Below are 19900 nucleotides of genomic sequence, written 5' to 3'. Positions count from 1 at the left end.
TAACTCAAACTCGAAACTCTCGGGTCGAATCTAGGTTCGGGTCGACCCATTAGACACCTAGATTCTTCACCGAGGATTCTTGTTGTCTGTTTGCAACTCAAACCCCTATAAAGGCCAAACAATTGAAATCTGAGCATCACAAAACAGAGCCTTTTTGTTTGTTGATGATTTCCACAAACAATGCCAATAGAGAGTGAAGAACAGGGGGAGAGACGAGGGAATCTCTGGTTTTTGGAAATTCTAACAGCGGACAGTATCATATGAACATTGATTGATTGAAATATAAAAAATACCCATAATAACGACGAAGAACAGAGGTTGTACACCATTAAGCATGGGAACAAAACCTACTCCTACCCTAATCTAAATCTAATAACCTAATTGATATCAGGACAGATCAAGAAGAGAAAACATTAAAAACTACAGCGGAAAGACAAAAGGATCGAACTTTGTGATGCCCTTTTACATTCTCTATGGAGGATTTAATCTTCGTCTGCTGTTTTGGATGAGCCGCCGGTCTTCTTTGGAAGAAGAAGATTGTGGATGTTGGGCATTACACCTCCACTCGCAATCGTTACATCACCAAGCAGCTTGCTCAGTTCTTCGTCGTTCCTCACCGCTAATTGAATATGCCTCGGCACAATCCTCGTCTTCTTGTTGTCTCTAGCCGCGTTTCCGGCCAATTCAAGCACCTGCAACAGAAACACAGTTTGTATATTTAATCGACACAAAGTTCGGAAACCCTAAACCCGAATTGAATCCGGCAACAAACACAGATACTAGAGACATCGATGATGAAAAACAGAGGATTAATACCTCGGCGGCGAGGTATTCAAGAACGGCAGCTAAGTATACCGGAGCTCCGGCACCGACACGTTCTGCGTACTTGCCGGCTTTCAGAAAACGTGCGATACGGCCGACCGGAAACTGGAGACCGGCTTTGCTGCTTCTCGATGTCGCCTTCTTCGCCGTCCCTGAACCCAGAGTTTTGCCACGACCCGCCATTGGAGCAGTGTGAAGCTCGCTGTGAAACAGAACAGAGGAAGGAGAGAAGATTGGAAGGAAATGAGAAAATTTCCAGACGCAACAGGACGAAGTAATATTCGTGGAAACGACGATCTAAGCTATATATATTGTGTGGAAATATGCCTCAAATCGAGGTAAACCAATGGAAAGAAAGCACAAGGATCGAGATTATAAACCGTTAGATTGGACAACAATCGACGGTAGATATTTGAGATTGAGAATCCATGCATCGCGTGCCGCGGAAGAACTTGAGGTAGAGAATTGACATTAATACCCTTACGAATTTTTTTTGTAAGTTGTCCTGATCTTATTTATGACGTCAGTGACACGTGTCATGTTCCTTTTTTGTAAGAATAAAGGGAAAGCCAGAGCTTCTATATCCATTTTTTTTTTTTGGTAAAGTTCTATATCCATTATTCAACAAGTGTGTTCGAGTTATGAACATAAAGAATTTAAAGCATACATAAACTGTTAAACATATAGTGGCGAGCATAAAAAAGAGATGTAAGTGGGGCTAATAATTTTATCACGAGGTATTTATTATAGATTTATAGGGGCATTATATATTTTATAAAATTAAAAAATTAAAAAAAAATTTAATTACACAAAGGGTATGACCCATTAATTTACAAATAGATTCATATGTAAACATAATTTTTTTTGATAATTGGTGATGTTTCGTGGAATTCGAACCCTGGGTGTCTCACGTCACTACGTTACTATTTCTGTACTCTGTAAATATAAATCGATGGATCTCTTATGAGAAGTTATTACCTATATTGATAAAAATAGTAATACGTCGTCTAAAAAACTATATCAACATAAAATTTATTAATTTTTAAAATATCAATCCATAAAATTTATTTAGTTCGGGTACAGTAACATATAACACATTATATATATATATATATATATATTCTAATTTGAGATGGATTAGTCTTAATACCTTGAACGTTGGTGGTTTTGTGGATCGGACAATAAGAAGGTTTCTGCGGTAAGTGCTCTCGACACGTTCAAGATATATTCATCTTCTTAATAACCTCAAAATTAGTCCACTATTATTGCCATTAATATAAACGAATTATTTTATTTTTATTAATGCCGACCAAACCCCAATTCAAAACCCTTAATAGGTTTTAACCTATCTCTGTAATTTTATTTCATGTTTTCAATTTATCTCTATATTTTTTTATAAGCAAGAGCGTTGCTCGACTCTTCGACTCGACTATATCTATCTTAAATATGAATTAATCTTTGTATATAGATTATTTTGGTCTAAAAATTATTTTTATTGGGTAGGTTCTGTTCGTTTCATTCTAGTTAACAATAATAATAATAATAAAAATTAAAGTGAAATGAGATTTTTTAATCAACAAATGGAACTGAGATACATTTCAGTTTTTAAGTGAAGTAAGCTATTCACGGTTAATAATGTGTGGTCATATTATATTTGTTATTTTGCTGGCTTAATTTTCCCGGAGAATCGCGGCACGTAAAGAAAAATTTTCCAGGAAAATATGCATTCTTGAAGATAAAACACTCGACAGCGATGCTATTATGCGATGGATCCCTCGATCAAACGTCAAACCCATCTCTCCTCCAATCCAAGCTAATCTCGTAAATAAAAGAATCCTATATCACCGGTCTCCATCCTCTTGCCGCGTGTAGACTCTCTCTCTCTCTCTGCCGAGTGGGAGGATCTCGGAACTGAGTCGTTGTCGGGTCAGCCGTTAGTTAACGACGTTACCTAACTCCGTTAGCACGCGCCACACTCGTCCCTCGCGTCCTCTCTCTCCGTTCACACATGTCCGCGGTGCAGAATCATCTTCCCTCCTTATATATATATATCTTCTCTTGTTTCGATATATTCCTTGAGAATCACTTCTCTTCACCTTCGACCCCAAATCCAGATACTATTTAAACAAAAAAACAGAGCAAAGTTCCGACCTTTTTCAAAACTTTGGTGAGAGGCGTTCGTAAAGTTCCGAGCTTTGATGCGAAGAACAGACAATTCGTTTGGTTGCAGAACACCCAGGTGATTTCCAGTATTCGAACCCACTTTTTCTTTCTTCGATTTCTAAGTTTTGGGTTGTGTTGTGATTGCGTTGGTTTTCTAGTTTCAATACGCTGTAATAATGACTGTTCTTTTCCACTGGTGGTCATGTTGTTGTTCTTGGAGGCCGGTGGTTTCATTACAGAACACGAATGAACTAACGACGAGTCAGTGCTTTGAATTAGGGTTTTGGCTTCGATGGGTCTGAAATTTATGGCGGGTTTCGATTTCTGGGCTTAACTAAAAGAATACCAGAGAGGATCAAAGGGTTTTAGATTTTGGATTACAACCGTTCTGTTTCAACATAGAAAACTAGAAACATGCTCTGTTTTGTATCTATAATAGCCCCCACGATCTGCTCTTGAGATTCTTCATTGATGCATAAGAAATTCTGGTTTTTTTTTTTTGGAAGAATTCGAATCGAGAGGTTCGACGTTTGGCATCTTCGATTGTGTATTCAGCCATGGCAGAGTGGTGTACGAGGTCTTGTAAACATTGAAAGTGAAGCTATAAAGAAAACCTTATGAACAGAATCAGTTGAACAAGAAATGTTTGGTTCTTTTTATCATTTGATTGGTTATTCACAAGATGTCTGTCCTTAATTCTGTTGCAGAGAATATAAAACAGATAATTTCGAAAGCTTTTTCAAAGCTGATGGTGTCGTGGGTTCGGATCTTTCTTGCCAAATCTCTCGTGGCATCGATGGCACTCCGATAGCATATACATACGAGATAATCTTTCATGACACTGTACCGTTCTTGTGATTTGTCCCAAGGTTCTCCGCTGGTACAGGTAGTTGAATGTGCTCGGGATCTCAAAGACGTTTTACTCGAACTCGAGATTCTCCTCATGAGCTCCGAAGAGGAAGACGGAGGGAATGCTAAGCCGAGGTCTCAGGCATGGATAGAGGGAAATGGGAATTTTCCGAGTAATCTCAGGCAACTCCTGATAGAATGTGCCCGAGCTTTATCCGAGGATAGAATCAACCATTTCGACATCTTGATCGAGAGGGCGAGATGGATGGTTTCCATCACTGGGGAGCCGATCCAACGGCTTGGAGCTTACTTGGTGGAAGCCCTGGTGGCGAGGAAATCAAGATCGGGATCGAGCATATACGAATCCCTCCGATTCAAAGTCCCAAAAGGCATAGACTTGCTCTCGTACATGCAGATTCTCTACGAGATTTGCCCGTATCTGAAGTTCGGGTACATGGCAGTGAACGGAGCAATCGCTGATGCCTGCAGAAATGAAGAACGCATTCATATCATCGACTTCCAGATCGGTCAGGGAACACAATGGATCACGCTCTTACGAGCATTAGCCGCCCGACCGAGCGGCCCGCCTCGTGTCAGAATCACGGGCATCGACGATCCACTCTCGAGGTATACCCGAGGGGGAGAAGGGTTGAAGACCGTGGAACGAGGCCTCGCCGTTCTCTCCCGAAGATTCAACATCCCCATCGAGTTCCACGCCATCCCGAACCAGTCAGTCCTGAACATAACGGTCGAAACGCTCGGCCTTAGACCGGACGAAGCCCTGGCCGTGAACTTCCCTCTCCACCTTCATCGCACGCCGGACGAGAGTGTGGACGTGAACAACCCTCGAGACGGGCTGCTCCGGACGGTGAAATCCCTCAACCCGAAGATCACGACGGTCATCGAGCAGGAATCGAACACGAACACGACCCCGTTCCTGACGAGATTCGCGGAGACGATGGATTACTACTCGGCGATGTTCGAGTCAATCGACGGGATTCTGGCGAGGGAGGGGAAGGAGAGGGTGAACGTGGAGGAACACTGCCTGGCGAAGGACATAGTGAACGTGATCGCGTGCGAAGGGAGGGAGAGAGTGGAGAGGCACGAGCTCCTTGGGAAATGGAGGTTGAGGATGACAATGGCGGGTTTCTCGAGTTACCCTTTGAGCCCATTCGTGAACTCTGTGATAAGATCTCTGTTGAGTTCTTACTCGGCGAATCACACATTGATGGAGGAAGATGGAGCCTTGCTTTTGGGTTGGAAGCAGAGATATCTCATCTCCGCCTCCGCTTGGCGTTGAAATTTATTTCTCTTTTTTTCTTAATTAATTGTAGATTATGTTAAATTATTTAAATTTGTCTTGTGTGTAGTATTGTTATTTGGCAACATTAATTATTTCCTTTTGTAATAAAATCATCAATTCAATCAAGAAAGTAAATATTACAGCAGAAGTATCCAACTCTTAATTAGAAATTAATTTGATTCGAATTGGGCGGATATAACTGTATCTGAATTAAATTTGATATAATTTTATATATATGTATAAATTCTATACCCAAGTGTCAATTATAAATTTCCCAAATTCAAAACCCTAATTTTGTACGGTGTCATTTTATCTCCAAATGTTCTTGTAAGGTTTAGGCATCTCAAGATTGGGCCCAAACTATACTAAATGAAGAACAAAGCCCAATGAATAGCATTCGTAGACAGGGTTTCTGACTGTTCGATTTCGATCTCCCCCTTTGTTCTGTCCTTTTCTCCTGAAGCGAGCAAAAGGCGATAAATTTAGCCGAACTTCACTTCCGGCGAGAATCGGAGGCCGATACCCTTCTCGGGTTCTCTCCCTTTTGTATTGGGTTTGTCTCTATTGTTCTTAATTTGGAAGAAGTTGTTGTCTTGTAACTTGTTCTCCCCCCCCGAGACAAAACAGAAGCCGAGTTCTACACCCACGAAGTAGCTGAGGCTTCCGTAACTATACAGACATCCTTAATTTCGTGTTTTTTTTGTTACGAATTTGGTATGAACCGAAAAAAACGAGAACTCCCTGAATCTCCCTCCAGCTCGGACCCTCCTCCTCCTCCTCCTCTCCGACACCAAAAACTCAATCCCGAAGGTTCGTTGTTGTTACCCTTTGGGGTGGAAAATGAATCTGGGTTGTTCTTTTTTTTTTCCCTGTTGATTTGAATACGATCTCTTTGTTATATATCCCTATTTGCCCTGAAGTTTTTGAGGTGACCGGAAGGAAAGTTTAGTGCTTTCTTGTTCAATTGCCCCACTTCTTGTTTTTCTAAACGTTTAGAAAGCAAAGCATTTGGTCTGGAGCTGTGATGAATTGAGTTTTGCCTCCTTGTTGGTTTAGCTCACATCTTAATTGGGTTATCATCTAGTTCTTTTTCACATTCTACATAGGCCTCGCCTGGATTTTATGGAGAACACAAGCACATACACAACGAGCAAATTGAATGTTCTTGCAGTTTTTTTTGGTTCAATGAGATATGGTTTCACTGCCTAGAGATGATTTTTGCACTGGTTGCTGTAATTGTATCTGCATTAATGATCGTGGCATCATTTGAAAAGAAACTACTGAGAGTATTTAGGTGCGATTTGATGTTGGATGATTCGAGAGAGATAACTCCAGGAATGTGTAACAATCCTGTTGAATAAGCCTTTAAACTTGTTCTTTTGATTTTGCATCAGGTGATTCTCAGTTTTTGGATGATGAAAACACAACGAACTTTACCCGAAGAGTAGCTGAACACTACAGCCGGAGGACGAACCAAACTTTGGAGGAGCGAGAAGCAAGTCCTATCATTCATTTAAAAAAACTTAACAACTGGGTTCGTCTCTTTGCTGTGGTTTTGTTATCTGACTGTGTAAGATCTTTGATTGAACATGTTCTTTTTCTTTTGCTTCATCTACAGATTAAGAGTGTCTTGATCCAGCTTTATGCTCGCCGAGATGATGCTGTTCTGGACCTTGCGTGTGGGAAGGTTTTCATTTCTGATCGACTCTGCATTTCTCATGTTGAGTGCTATTTATTAAACCATGTTCATATCCATTGCTTTACTGTTTTCAGGGTGGTGATTTAATCAAGTGGGATAAGGCGAAAATTGGGTACTATGTTGGTGTTGATATCGCTGAAGGCTCGGTACATGACTGGAATTGCTTTAGCTGGTTTACTCACCTTCATTACTTTTTTTATCTGTGCATTTGTAAATGGTTCTATTTTTCATGAAATTTAGATAGAAGATTGTCGCAAACGGTATAATGGTGATGCAGATCAAAATCAACGTCGTAAAAAGTTCAGTTTTCCTGCTCGTCTAATTTGTGGGGATTGTTTCGAGGTAAGTCAGAAAGTTTCTTGGTCCAGTAATAGTATGGGAGTTTCAAAGTAAGAGAAAAACAAGATCACTTTAGGACTCTCGTTGAGATATCGAAAGTGATAGCAACAGATTTCCGGGTGTATATGTTGCAACAAACCGGGGTTTTACGTTTCGTGCATGGATCAAACATTGATTCGATTGTTAGGTTACTGATATAAGAGCCTCTCTTTTTTTTTCAGATTGAGTTGGACAAAATTCTTAAAGAGGATGCTCCTTTTGATATCTGCAGTTGCCAGGTTTTAATATTTATTTGCTTCAATCATCATTATTTCAGTTACTATTTGTGGTTGACATCCCAAATACTGAATGATGGGACAAGCTCTAAACGAGTATTTGATTTTACTGAACACAAGAGTTTTGCTATAGGCTGCGATTGTAGATTTGTTTTCCCCAGTTACTGGCAGTCATGTCAAACCAAATTCATTTGGCTTTCTTCCAAATATCGGTTTGAACTGTTATGCCTTTGATGCGCTGAAAGTTTGAAACGTAATTATATCTTGGGTTTAGTGAATTATTGTTGTTTGTGAAATATATATTCTGAATTATAAAGTCGTCTAATTTGTAGTTTGCTATGCATTACTCTTGGACTACCGAGGAACGTGCAAGGCGAGCCTTGGAAAATGTTTCAGCTTTACTACGCCCTGGAGGCATCTTTATCGGAACAATGCCAGATGCCAATGTTATAATTAAAAAGCTCAGAGAAGGTTTCTTTTCCTCATAAGCTATTTCCTCAAGTGCTACACTGTTCTCTCTGCATTTCAATTCAATCTTTATATAGGTTCTGGTCATTACTTCTGGGTTTTGGATTTTAAAACCCAATTCATATATATATAATGTGAGATCAATCCAATTGGGATTTTGTGTAATCCATGCAAGAATTATCTCTTAACAATTTGGCCAAACATAACCTGGCCCTTTATTAGTTGAGGCATGACTATAACATTTTTTTAGTATTCAGTGGAAAAACATGAAGTTTATATCTTTATGGTATTAGAACCTACCCCAACTCAATGTTCACTTGTGACATGGCTTGTTATATTTGAATCACTGTTAGCTTATTCATTGATGGTTGATATTTGTAAATACTATGAAACCCAAGTTTTCGGGATATAGGAGTTTGTATGTTGGAATGTGAATGCATATCCTTGACGCTATACACAATCTTGTTTAGGAGAAACTGCTAGTTCTACCTTTCTTTGTTCATTATGGACGATTACATTGTGAATATCGCAGCTGAAGAATTGACGATTGGTAATAGTGTATACTGGATTCGTTTTGACGAAGAGTATTCTCAAAAGGTGGTTGTTTACCTCTATAACTACAAATTTTACTGGTTTATCTTCGTTTATATTTAATAGGATTCGTTTTCTTCTGGCCCTGAGGATGATTTTGTCGTATGTTTCAGAAGTTTAAAGCTAGTAGTCCCTTCGGCATCAAGTACCTGTTTCATCTAGAGGTACAGAATTGATTTTTAAGTCAATTCAAGCTTTCGCATATAATTACATCGTTTATTTTTTCAAGAAACTTCCTAAGATTTTTATGTCGCAAAGCCCATATGACACGAGATTCCTGCATTGTAGGATGCTGTTGATTGCCCCGAGTGGATAGTTCCCTTTCATGTCTTCAAGTCTTTAGCAGAAGAGGTAAAACTATCCTATTGGATTTTTCTTCCTCTTGCTCTCGATCATGTGCATATACACCCACTGCATATGAAAATATCCATACACAACAAAGACAAAATGCTAGAGTCGTTGCTCTAGTTTTCCTTGTCCACTAGGTTGGCGTCAATTGTATAATTTGGATTCTTTTAGGGATCAAGGGATGGGAAAGGTGTTGAGGAATGAATGACGTTCATCCTAACCACGGAAAAAGAATGTGAATTAGGGTTTAACACACATATGCCGCTTTTGCATACAATAATGATGTTTCTCCTCTCACAAACTTGATCGCTCCATGTTATCACCGACGAAAAAAATTGGTTTTTGACATCTCTAACGTGGCCCCTGTACTTTTATCAGTACGATTTAGAGCTTGTACTGGTCAAGAATTCACATGAGTTCGTGCATGAGTACATGAAAAAGCCAGAGTTCGTGGAACTAATGAGGCGGCTTGGTGCCTTGGGGGACGGTAACCAAGATCAGAGTGCGTCCTCTACTCGGTTTTCGTTTCATTTTCCCGAAATTCCTCTCAATACCTCGCCTTCTAAAATCGCACGGTATCACTATTTTCAGGCACGTTGTCGGCGGATGAGTGGGAAGCCGCCTATCTCTACCTCTCGTTTGTCCTGAGGAAGGTCGGTTCAACGTTTTCAGACCCTTTTCACGAATGCATTTATATCGTTTGGCCCGTTGTTCGGTATGGATGTAGTAACGGGAAAACGGGTAAAAACATAACTGTGATTGATGATGAATCTGCGGTTGCAGAAAGGGCAATGGGATGGGGCTCAAGCGAGAGGGCGTAGTAGGAAGAACGGGAAAATGCATTTAAAAGAGGATGACATTTCTTACATCAGATCAAGCAGCGAGACTTAGTGTCTCTAACACAAAAAAAAATGTTTCATCAAGTGAGAAGAGACATGTTCTTGTAATCTCTCTTTGTTGTTGTTTTGGTCCGTTTTTATAATGTTTTTTTTTTTCAATTTAATATTGAATTTCGACAAAATAGATAATAGAATTGTGTCGGAAAGGATTGGAAGATGTACATTTGCCTCGAACTATCTTGATGGCGTCATTGTTATATTTCGTTTGAGGTCGAAATGCAAACACATGTATCAATCTCTCAACTGTTTTTTTTTGTTTGTTAATTTTCTCCATTTTCTAACGATAAGTAAAGATTAATTGTACGATTAAATTTTAATTAGAATGATTTTAACTGTAATTAGAGAGAATAAGAGCAAGATGCTGCTGAAACGAGCAAGTACGGCGAGGATATGATTGTGAAATTGAAAATTAAATAATATGATGAAACAATCGACCAAGTGGTCAATAATTGTATTTAGCAAAAATAAATAAATAAAGGTTTTTTTGTCACGTTGTGAGTAAATTGACGTTAAGACAGAACGCTAAATTCCATTTGTCTCTTCAAAGTGGAAGTCTTAGCTGGTCTTTTTTTTTACGTTGTAATTAATCTTAGTGCTTAATACTATATTAGATCCTATAGAATAAATATATATATATATGTGTGTATTAATATTCAATTACTAAACCCATCTAATTAAAACATACACACACATATATATATATATATATATATATATATATTTGATGAGATTTAGTAAAAGAGGTGTAGTTTTTCTATTTTAGTAAACGGAAAAAAAATATAAAATGCTTGATATTTCCAACAATTTTATATTTTCTCTAACTGTCACAATAGCATTTAGCAACAATAGAAGACCTTATGCAAAAAAACAAAAACAATAGAAGAAAAAATTTATTGAGTGTAATTCAGTATTGGTTAAATCAAATAATCTCTCTATTAAATAAAAAAATAAAGTAAAATATTTGCATGTAACGTGAGTTTCGATTACATTATAGTCTATGTGAAGCCACAGATACAATGTACTGAAGTCTACGTCGTTATTGTAGCAATTTGCAGAATGATATTTTTATTGATAACCAAAATAACATATAAATAGATAAAAGTCTTATATTGAATAAGTAAAGTAGACATAATGATAAATATTTCTAAATATATATTTTCCAGATTTGAAGATCTCCATTATACGATATATCTCGTAATATTCTTCAAGATCCGGTATATCTCAACATCCCCTTCAAGTTGGAACGTGGAAGATCACTAAACGCCCAACTTGCTGAAAAGATGATCAAACGCATGCCGCTTGAACCACATCACCTTGCGAACTTGTGTCAATAAAAGACATAATTGAAAGAAAAAATCAAACAAACGACTGCGCTGCAACTTTGGCACCACGCACAAAAGAATCGTTCGATGATAATAGAAAAGACGACAATTGCGGTGCGAAAAAAAAGTCTCGGGAATAACTCTGATTCATCCGAGATTGAAAGGAACTACACAAAAGCGTTTAGTGACAACAAATTTTTTTAGCAAGAATAAGATGATTGTCGGTTATGCGAATAATCTTTAGAAACATGTGGGATTATGAGAAGAAAAAAAACAAAAACAAAAACAAAATGACTCACTTATTCTTAAAAAAATACTCGAAATGATATTATCACTGGATCGGTATATCATCATCTTCATCTTCACTCTCATTATCAACCATCATTTTTATGAAAAAACAACAAATTAGAAAAGAACCAGGCTCTGATACCATATATAAATTTACGGAATGATATTTTTATTGATAACCAAAATAACATATAAATAGATGAGAGTTTTACATTGAATAAGTAAAGTAGACATAATGATAAATGTTTCTAAATATATATTTTTCAGATTTGATAAGATCTCCATTATACGATATATCTTGTAATATTCTTCAAGATCCGGTATATCTCAACAATTATGCTCGTCATGTAACATACTGGCTAAAATTGGTTCGATACTGTATAGTTTATATGAAAAATCGAACCGAAATTACCAATATGAAATTAATATCGAACGGTCGTCACGTCGTCCATCATATATATCGAATTACATAAATATTTATTCGAGGTTTTTTATGAGTTTGTGGAGTGATTTAATTACATCTCCGAAATCCAGAATTGATGGTATAGTGGCGTCAAAGCACAAAATGTTTTTCCACGTCCACGGTTCGAGTCCCACCGGACATCATCAATTATTAAAAAAAAACATTTATCTGAAATATAATGGTAATAGACTTTGATATTTTTTTTAGGTATTCGGGTGTTCTGAATCGATGACCAAACTCATTCCAGGATAGGGATCAATCCATGTGATTAGATTATACACTCTACTCTCTAACATGAGACTCGAACTTGGGACAGAACGTACGTTTTGCGTCTTATTCATTCGGTTGAGGCTATCCAAATTGGGTTAATATACTTGGATATTATGAGTGGAAAAAAAAACTATTGAAAGCCCCTAAGTCACAGAATTAAAAAGTTTAGAACATCTAAAGTTTAGTCAACTCCATGTGTGGTTTGACTTTGGAGGGACAAAAGAAGAACAAAGGAATGGCGAGGGAGAGAGAGAGAGATGACAAATAGAAATGGGGGCACCGAAGAATGTTTTGGTTTTGCAAACGAGAAAACATTACAAATGAACACTATATAATATATATATATATATATTTTATATATGTTTAGTTGACCATAAAAAAAAAGATAATCTTAAGTGGTCAGCATACGTCTCTTATCCGGAGCCCTCGACCTTTGGGTTCGACCCACATGTTCTTCTTTATTACATATTTAGGGTTTGCCCAAAAAAATAACAATTAAAGTTGAATATATCCAACTAAAAAACGAACCAAATTTAAATTTTGATTTATAAAACAGAATAAAACTAAACGTTCTCTTGGTAAAATAGAACTTTCGTTACCCTACCTAAACTCCGGTTTAATCCAAACCACATTCTGTAAGATACCATTACAATTTAATTTTTGTTAAATCCATTTTAAAAAACTCATTATATATATATATATGTATGTGTGTGTGTGCCCATCCATCTCTTTATGTGGCTCTTTAGAACCCTACATTACACATGGTTTGGCCTCCTCCTCCTCCTCCTCCTCCTTCTTCCTTTTCAATGGTTTTCTATTTTGTCCCTCTCTCATACCACATGCTTACTCAATTATGACGTCATTATTTTATATTTGTTAAACTCCATGATTACCATATGCAAACAAAGTTTCCACTTCAAACACTCGAACTCGATTAGATTTTTCAAACAGAATTGGGTTAGAAAAATCCAAAAAACAAACTATTTCTAAACTAATGTTATTTAAAGGGTTTCCAATGTAGAAAATCTATATATTTTTATTCTATTTTTATATATTGTAATAAAATTTTGAATTATTTTCTTTTTAAGTATCCGTCGCTGCATACCTATTACGTTCTGGCTGATGATTTGTTGGTAATGTTAATTTGATAGAGGTGTAAGTAAAAACATTATATATATATATATATAAAGTATTCAACCCGAGTGTCTAAAAAATGTTTATTTTGTAAAAGAAAAAAGTTTTCTTAAACCAAACACCCAACTAAATGGAATTCTTTGTTAGCAATCATATTATAATTAAGATATAATTATGATTTTTATTTGGAAGGGAGAATAAAATGATTTACGTTTTTCAATTAATTGCCTTTTATACACTAGACAACGGAATTATAGATTGGGTATGTAGAAATATCTTTATACACCTTTTCTTCTATTAGTCCATTGTGGCTGTAGTTACTATATAACACATGTAGGATATATCACAATATATAATTCCAATAAAAAATAATTTCTTCCTCAAAGAATATTTCTTCCCAAATCTTAAAAGATTTTCCAGAGTATTTGTATGTAAAAATTAGTTAATTTAGATCAAAATCGAGCAAGATCTCTAAATCTTAGAGTTTTTTTTCTATGCAAAAATGAGATCAATTTTTTTATGATTATCATATATATTGATACAAAATTTCACTGAAAAAAACAAATACCAATGTGAAAATTTTGGTTGGAGTTCTCTGAGACTTGAGATTGAAAATGAAAAGAGGTGAAGTTGAAAGGTGCGTGAGAGAGCACTGTTATACCACATGATATGATTATGAATACGACTACCCATAAGAATGTTATATACATATCATAGATTATATATATATATATATATATATATATATACAGGACTTGTCAATGTAGAGTAACGGATAAAATAAACTGAAACTGTATCAAATTATATTTAATTTGCATCACCAAAATCTTAATTATACACTTTATAACAAATCACATCTAAGAAAAAATTTTCTACTTCAACAAAAAAAGGATAAAATTTTCTAACGTGAATCGGGTACAAAACAGTTCAAGGGAAGTTAAGTTATAGATAAATATTATAAATAGAATTCAATAAAATTGAAAACCCCATGTTTTATTTCTCTAATATATTTTACCAAAATAATATATTTTTTTAAAATGTTAAGAAATTTAGAGGTAAAAAATATCTGAGAAGTTTTAGGCTCTGACTCTGAGGGAGTTTAAGTGGGAGCCACGTGTCGGAGCACGCGCGCACGCCGCGTGGAGCCCACGCGTTGACTTTGTTTTTACCGTTGAAAAAATGGAAGTGCTTTCTGACGCTCTCCATTCCCTCACCGCCAAGCTTCGAGTCCACCCTCGGTCTTCTCACCAATAATAATTTTTTAAAAAAAGTCAAATTTCATTTCTCTCTTTTAAAATTTATTATTGAGTATATTTTTCAAAGGTTAATTTGTAATCTCATGAGTATTATTTAAGTTTATTTTTTTAATTCTTTTGTATTTGTAATAACAATGGTCTATTGCGGCAATGAAAGTTTATGGAGTGATGGATAACAACAATCATTGATATCTCTAAAATTGGGTGATACAACTGGTAAATAAAGGAGAAAAATTCTTTTACACCGAGTTTAAGTTCTTATTTGGAGACATGTGTTTTTCCAATCCTCTGAAAAATATAATCATACTGAAGATTCGGTGAAAATTGATGAGAATATTTTGGAATTTAAAATTTCAAAGAGAAGGGAATTTTTGTTTATATCGAATTATTTTTTTATCATTTTTGTTAAATAATTATATTTTAATACATAAATGATGAGAATTAGGTCTGAAAATAATAGAGACTTCAGAAAAATAGTAAATGATTCGTTTTTAAATCAACTAGGTTTTTGTCATTTTTCGTAACATATGAATGACTATGATTTCAAAATTTTGTGTATGCAATTCCAGAAATCATATTAGAATCTCTGAACAATAATTGTGATTGATTTTTTTCAATTTAATGCATGGTTTATTCTATATAATATGATAAAAGAGAAGTTTGATACGATGGTTTGTTTATATGTAAATTAATGAAGTAATTAATATATGAAGAGTTTCCCATGCATGTGGTTAATAACTTAATGTGGTTAGGAAGGTCATGTTATTATGTTCTTGAATTTAAAGTGCGTATCCATTCATGCAAAAGCATGTGGGTAAGGGAAGGTTAATTATAATATTATATATTGTCATAAATAAACTAATAATTAAAATCTCAACCAATTCCAAACTCACTATAATTAATTTCTCTAAATCATAGATATTCTAAAATAAAATGTTTTCTTATTATTACCAAAGATTAATTATTGCGATAGTGGTAGATCAAGTTATTTATTCCTTTTTTATATCAAATAAATTAACAGGTGTGTATACACACGTGCCTATGTATGTATGTATGTAATCTTTTCTTTTTGTTTGTAGATCATGTATGTAATAGTGTATGAAAAAGTAAACTCACACGATATTGTTTTCCAAAACTTCCAAACTGATTCTATTCATTTGTAAAGAACATGAATTACAACTCTTTTTTGTTCGAACCTAATCCATCCCAAGAACACAACTCCCCTTGAGTTTGTTCCCCCTTACAACATGAATTCTATCAGCTCATACACTATGTGTGCCTCGCACACCCCGTGTAACCCTAGACTCGTCTAGGCCCTTTGAGCGGTTTGCCTATTTTTGAAGGCTCCCCCTCAGATGCACTTCACTCTCTCTCAAGTATCACTCACCCGTGTTTCCCACACCTATGATTCTCCAGCTCTTTGCTCTTTTCTCTCTTTTTCTGTTCTGCTGGGATCCCTTTCTGTATCTCCCACGTCTTGTATTTATGCATAGCTCCTCTTCTTGTTTCCAATATTTTGCTCAATATCTTCTTTTCCTTTTTTTTTGGACTTTATTCCTTTTGCTTGATCTTTCTATTTTTCTTCAATGGCATGTTTCTTTTTCTCTTGCAAGTCATTCCCTTACTGGTTGTTCCTTCCATTTCTTCACATTGACTTGTTTCCTTTTTGCTTGAGATCTTCTAGATATTGAATCTTCGCTTGATGCTCTTTTCTTGCATTAACAGTGTAAACAATTTTCTTTCCTTGCTTAAATACATAAAAAAAATAATTCTTATATTTTCTATTCTTTGAACCATATATATATATATATATATATGCACGAACTAGAAAGGATAATTTTAGATAAACTGGTTTAGTAAGTTATTCCTATTATTTCAAGAAAAATATTAAAATCCTGAAATTATAATTTCAAAATGTAGGATATGGAGAAAAAGACCCAAGAAAATCTCAAAAAAAAAAAGAGGGAAAAAATCAAAATAGAAGCACAAAAGGACATTGACAAGAGAGCCGTCAAGCCACCTGAAAAAATGTCAACCAAAACATTAATCCATTAATCTCCCCTCAATTACATAAAAAAAAAACACTACAGGAAGAAAAAAAAAGAAGAGAAAGAGTTAGTGGTCTCTTGGGCTCTCATAATATAAGTATCTCCTTTGATCCAACAAATATTTTCCCATCATTTCATATTTTTTTTGCGTATTGTGTACACATAAACACATTGGTTATTCTTCTTCAAAGGTTGGGGTGAAAGCCATGGGAGATGATTTCAGCACCACAGGTAACGGAAACTGGTGGAAAGTGTCGTCGTCGTCGTCTTCGTCTCCGTCGTCGTCTTCGGGGATCGGTTGCGGTACGTTGGGGAGGTTTGGTTGGGAGAGGACAGAGACTGTTGAGGTAAACAAAGAGAGGTCGAGCTCTATCGAATCCGGTGGCTCGGTTGTTTTCCATGATCATCATAAGCTTCATCATGATCCATCATTTGATCATCATCATCATCATCATCATCATCTTCAGATGATACGTTTGGGCCTTTCTTCGCAACCTGCTCATCAATGGAACCAATCTCTCCTGTGAGTAATTAATATTCGGATATTGCCATCAATTTGTAGTTTTTAAGATACCCTTTTGAAAAAAACCGATTTTTCTTTCGGATTCTGTAGAAAAGATTGATACTTTCCCACTAAAAACTCGTCCTCAGGATGTTTACTTTTCTTTGGGTTATGTGGGGGACAGGCGAGACGATAATAAAGCGCAGACAAGCTTCGGGGCGATGCTTCAGGAGAACATAAACGCGAACGCAAACGCAGACGTCAGCATCAACGCGACGTCGTCATACCAACAAGAATCAGGTTCTTCACCAGCATCGATGTGGCGAGATTCTGCTGCGAACATGGAGTTCAAAGCGCAGATGAGCGATGGCAGCGGTTTCTTCTTGGACCAATCGCGGTTTAGCCAAAACGCGAGCTCGAGCGATAGCACCGTGACGTGCCAAAGCTTCGCGGTCGAGAATTCATCCAACGCTTTGTATTCAAGCCCGAATTCCTCGAACATGTTCCAAGGAACGTTCTTGGGATCTAATCAACCGCGAAACCAGTCGCCTTTTAGCTACTCGCAGTACGGAAACTTCGGGATGAGTTCTAATAATAACGACCATATGGCGTCTGCGTCTGCGTCTGCGACCGCGACGTGGTTTTTGAGAGCGTCTCCGCCGCAGAAACCGCAGAGTCCGTTGAGTTTCTCTAACAACGCACCGTTTTGGAATCCATCAGACGCGTCGCCAAACTTCTTCCCGGCGTTACAAACGCAGCCGATTCAAACGCCGAATTTCGATGAGAAGCCAAAAGTACGTGGGAAAAACAAGTTTCCATGGTTTCGTTTGCTGGGTATTTACATGTATTTTTTTTTAGTAACAACAAAAATTCATCAATGGTTTTCTTTTCACTGTCTAATATAAAGTTTGACCATATAATCTCTACGGTCCAATACATTCTTTTGAATACTAGAATTATATGCGTTAGTTCTCCGTAATTGAATTTCATGCATGCTTATATATATATATATATTCATACACGTATCATTTTCATGTGTAGAAGAATGTGCCGGAGATTCCGGATCCGAAGAGAAGCGGCGGCGATCAACCGGCGGCCAAAAGGTCTAAGAACGAGACGGTGTCGCCTTCACCAACTTTCAAGGTGAAGTGTTTTTTTTTGTTCCTCTTTTAATGCAATAGTACTTAAGCTTAATCAAACATATATATATATATATATATATATATGAGGAACTGACATTCAAGATGGATATATGATTAGCTAATTAATTCGTGTATGTAAATAAACATTTGCTATTCAGAACTTTGGTTGATTATTATAATGACAAGGTGAACTTATTATTTTCGCCCCTTTTGTTAATTTTTTTTGCTGCTCTTATTCTTTGGTTTCATTCACAGATGAGAGATTTGTATATTTTTTTTTGTTTTTTTTTTTAAAATTAATTTCATGAATTAGGTGAGGAAAGAGAAGATGGGAGACAGAATCGCTGCGCTCCAACAACTGGTATCACCTTTCGGAAAGGTTCTCTCTCTCTCTACATTTCTTGCTTTTGCTTTCAGAAAGATGATGAGTGTGTATTAGTATATATATTTGTAGCCCGTCATAATTACTTATCATATTATACCAGTATATATATATATATGTATGTATGTATGTATGTATGTATGTATGTATGTATGTATGTATATATGAATACAGTTACGTGGATATGTGACAGTAGAGATTATGGGATTAGATTTTGTGAGACTGAACTCATGTGGGTTTGTGTCAGACTGATGCTGCCTCAGTGCTGTCTGAAGCCATTGAATACATCAAGTTCTTGCACCAGCAAGTCACAGTAAGTCCCCCATAAATATTCCTCGTTCTTCTCATAAAACGTTACCATAAAAATAATTCATATGAAATCAACATCATATTATAATTATATTATTTGTATAAATTGTCATCAGGCCCTTAGCAGCCCGTATATTAAAAGTGGACCTTCGTTACAGCATCCACAGGTGCATTCTCTCTCTCTCTACTTACCATTTTATATATTGATGTTATTTAGAGTAGCCACTCATTATAATTATTATTATACACAATCATTATTGTTATTATTATACAATTAATCTCATCCTAAGATATTATCATTTTTTTTGTTATACAAGTCATAATTGTTCTTTTTCCCACGGTTGCTTCACTTTCAAGATTAGACAAAAAATTATTCCATATTAATGACAATACAACGAAAAGTATCAAATTTTATTTACTCATATCCAATTCAATGAACATAGTTTCTTTTTTTATTTATACATATTCTAATATTTTAAACCGAATATAAAACTCGAGACATCACGTGAATATTCCAACATTTATGATCATACAACAAAATTTTGGACTCACCAAATATATATTTTATATATCGATATATTATACAGAATCGCGATCAGTCCAGAGACCGTGAAGAACCCGAACAAGATCTTAGGAGCCGAGGGCTATGCTTAGTCCCCGTATCGAGCACATTCCCCATTACTCATGATACTACGGTCGATTTCTGGACCCCTACATTTGGTGGATCATTTCGGTAGATATAAACAACAATTGATTATATATATATATATATGTTTGACAATTACATTATCTATACATAGATGTGAGATTCACAAAAACCATTTAAAAAGAAAATATAATTAATTGTCAGAGAATATATATATATATATATACATATGTATTTTTTTTTGTTTAAATTGATATTATTGTTGTTCTTGATAGGTTTGGAAATATAAACGATGACATTGATGATGATAATAATGTTCATTGTCATGAAAATGTAAAACTTTGAATTAGTTTATACATGGAGGAAGGGGCTTTTTGTTTTT

General features: G+C 35.9%; 4 protein-coding genes across 7 annotated transcripts; 3 read left to right on the top strand and 1 right to left on the bottom strand.

Moving 5' to 3' along the window:
* Positions 1-254: 254 nt before the first annotated feature.
* On the bottom strand, positions 255-1087 carry LOC104817892 (probable histone H2A.1). The gene is made up of 2 exons (XM_010547263.1): positions 817-1087; positions 255-692 (listed from the first exon to the last, which is right to left on the bottom strand). The coding sequence occupies exons 1-2, from the start codon at positions 1003-1005 to the stop codon at positions 483-485; spliced, it is 399 nt and encodes a 132-aa protein (XP_010545565.1). The 5' UTR covers positions 1006-1087; the 3' UTR covers positions 255-482.
* Positions 1088-2646: 1559 nt separating this feature from the next.
* LOC104817890 (chitin-inducible gibberellin-responsive protein 1-like) lies at positions 2647-5278 on the top strand. 2 transcript variants are annotated; one of them, XM_010547261.2, is made up of 2 exons: positions 2647-3061; positions 3855-5278. In XM_010547261.2, the coding sequence occupies exon 2, from the start codon at positions 3929-3931 to the stop codon at positions 5132-5134; it is 1206 nt and encodes a 401-aa protein (XP_010545563.1). In that variant the 5' UTR covers positions 2647-3061; positions 3855-3928; the 3' UTR covers positions 5135-5278. The 2 variants fall into 2 exon arrangements, with proteins under 2 accessions (XP_010545563.1, XP_010545560.1); XM_010547258.2 differs by having other exon boundaries at positions 3693-5278.
* A 275-nt stretch (positions 5279-5553) lies between these two features.
* LOC104817889 (mRNA cap guanine-N7 methyltransferase 1) lies at positions 5554-9999 on the top strand. The gene is made up of 13 exons (XM_010547256.2): positions 5554-5947; positions 6532-6671; positions 6756-6824; positions 6911-6982; positions 7077-7178; positions 7397-7453; positions 7783-7921; positions 8451-8515; positions 8623-8673; positions 8798-8860; positions 9236-9359; positions 9449-9510; positions 9641-9999. The coding sequence occupies exons 1-13, from the start codon at positions 5854-5856 to the stop codon at positions 9746-9748; spliced, it is 1146 nt and encodes a 381-aa protein (XP_010545558.1). The 5' UTR covers positions 5554-5853; the 3' UTR covers positions 9749-9999.
* A 6426-nt stretch (positions 10000-16425) lies between these two features.
* LOC104817888 (transcription factor bHLH123) lies at positions 16426-19900 on the top strand. Of its 3 annotated transcripts, XM_010547254.1 has the most exons (8): positions 16426-16634; positions 16729-17060; positions 17224-17833; positions 18081-18182; positions 18495-18560; positions 18811-18876; positions 18989-19039; positions 19460-19900. In XM_010547254.1, exons 2-8 carry the CDS (start codon positions 16744-16746, stop codon positions 19607-19609), a joined length of 1362 nt encoding a protein of 453 aa, XP_010545556.1. In that variant the 5' UTR covers positions 16426-16634; positions 16729-16743; the 3' UTR covers positions 19610-19900. The 3 variants fall into 3 exon arrangements, with proteins under 3 accessions (XP_010545556.1, XP_010545557.1, XP_010545555.1); XM_010547255.1 differs by having other exon boundaries at positions 16426-17060; positions 18084-18182; XM_010547253.1 differs by having other exon boundaries at positions 16426-17060.

Source organism: Tarenaya hassleriana, unplaced genomic scaffold (genome assembly GCF_000463585.1).
Source record: "Tarenaya hassleriana unplaced genomic scaffold, ASM46358v1 Cleome28, whole genome shotgun sequence".
Taxonomy (NCBI): Eukaryota; Viridiplantae; Streptophyta; class Magnoliopsida; order Brassicales; family Cleomaceae; genus Tarenaya; species Tarenaya hassleriana.
This window is presented reverse-complemented; position numbering and strand designations above follow the sequence as displayed.

Coding starts and splice junctions, on each gene's coding strand:
- LOC104817892 (XM_010547263.1), bottom strand. CDS start 1,005: ATGGCGGGTCGTGGCAAAACTCTGGGTTCAGGGACGGCGAAGAAGGCG. Junction 693..816: donor TTGAATACCTCGCCGCCGAG/GTATTAATCCTC, acceptor TTTCTGTTGCAG/GTGCTTGAATTGGCCGGAAA.
- LOC104817890 (XM_010547258.2), top strand. CDS start 3,821: ATGACACTGTACCGTTCTTGTGATTTGTCCCAAGGTTCTCCGCTGGTA.
- LOC104817889 (XM_010547256.2), top strand. CDS start 5,854: ATGAACCGAAAAAAACGAGAACTCCCTGAATCTCCCTCCAGCTCGGAC. Junction 6,983..7,076: donor TTGATATCGCTGAAGGCTCG/GTACATGACTGG, acceptor CATGAAATTTAG/ATAGAAGATTGTCGCAAACG. Junction 9,360..9,448: donor GGACGGTAACCAAGATCAGA/GTGCGTCCTCTA, acceptor CACTATTTTCAG/GCACGTTGTCGGCGGATGAG.
- LOC104817888 (XM_010547254.1), top strand. CDS start 16,744: ATGGGAGATGATTTCAGCACCACAGGTAACGGAAACTGGTGGAAAGTG. Junction 17,834..18,080: donor ATTTCGATGAGAAGCCAAAA/GTACGTGGGAAA, acceptor TTTCATGTGTAG/AAGAATGTGCCGGAGATTCC. Junction 18,877..18,988: donor TCTTGCACCAGCAAGTCACA/GTAAGTCCCCCA, acceptor AATTGTCATCAG/GCCCTTAGCAGCCCGTATAT.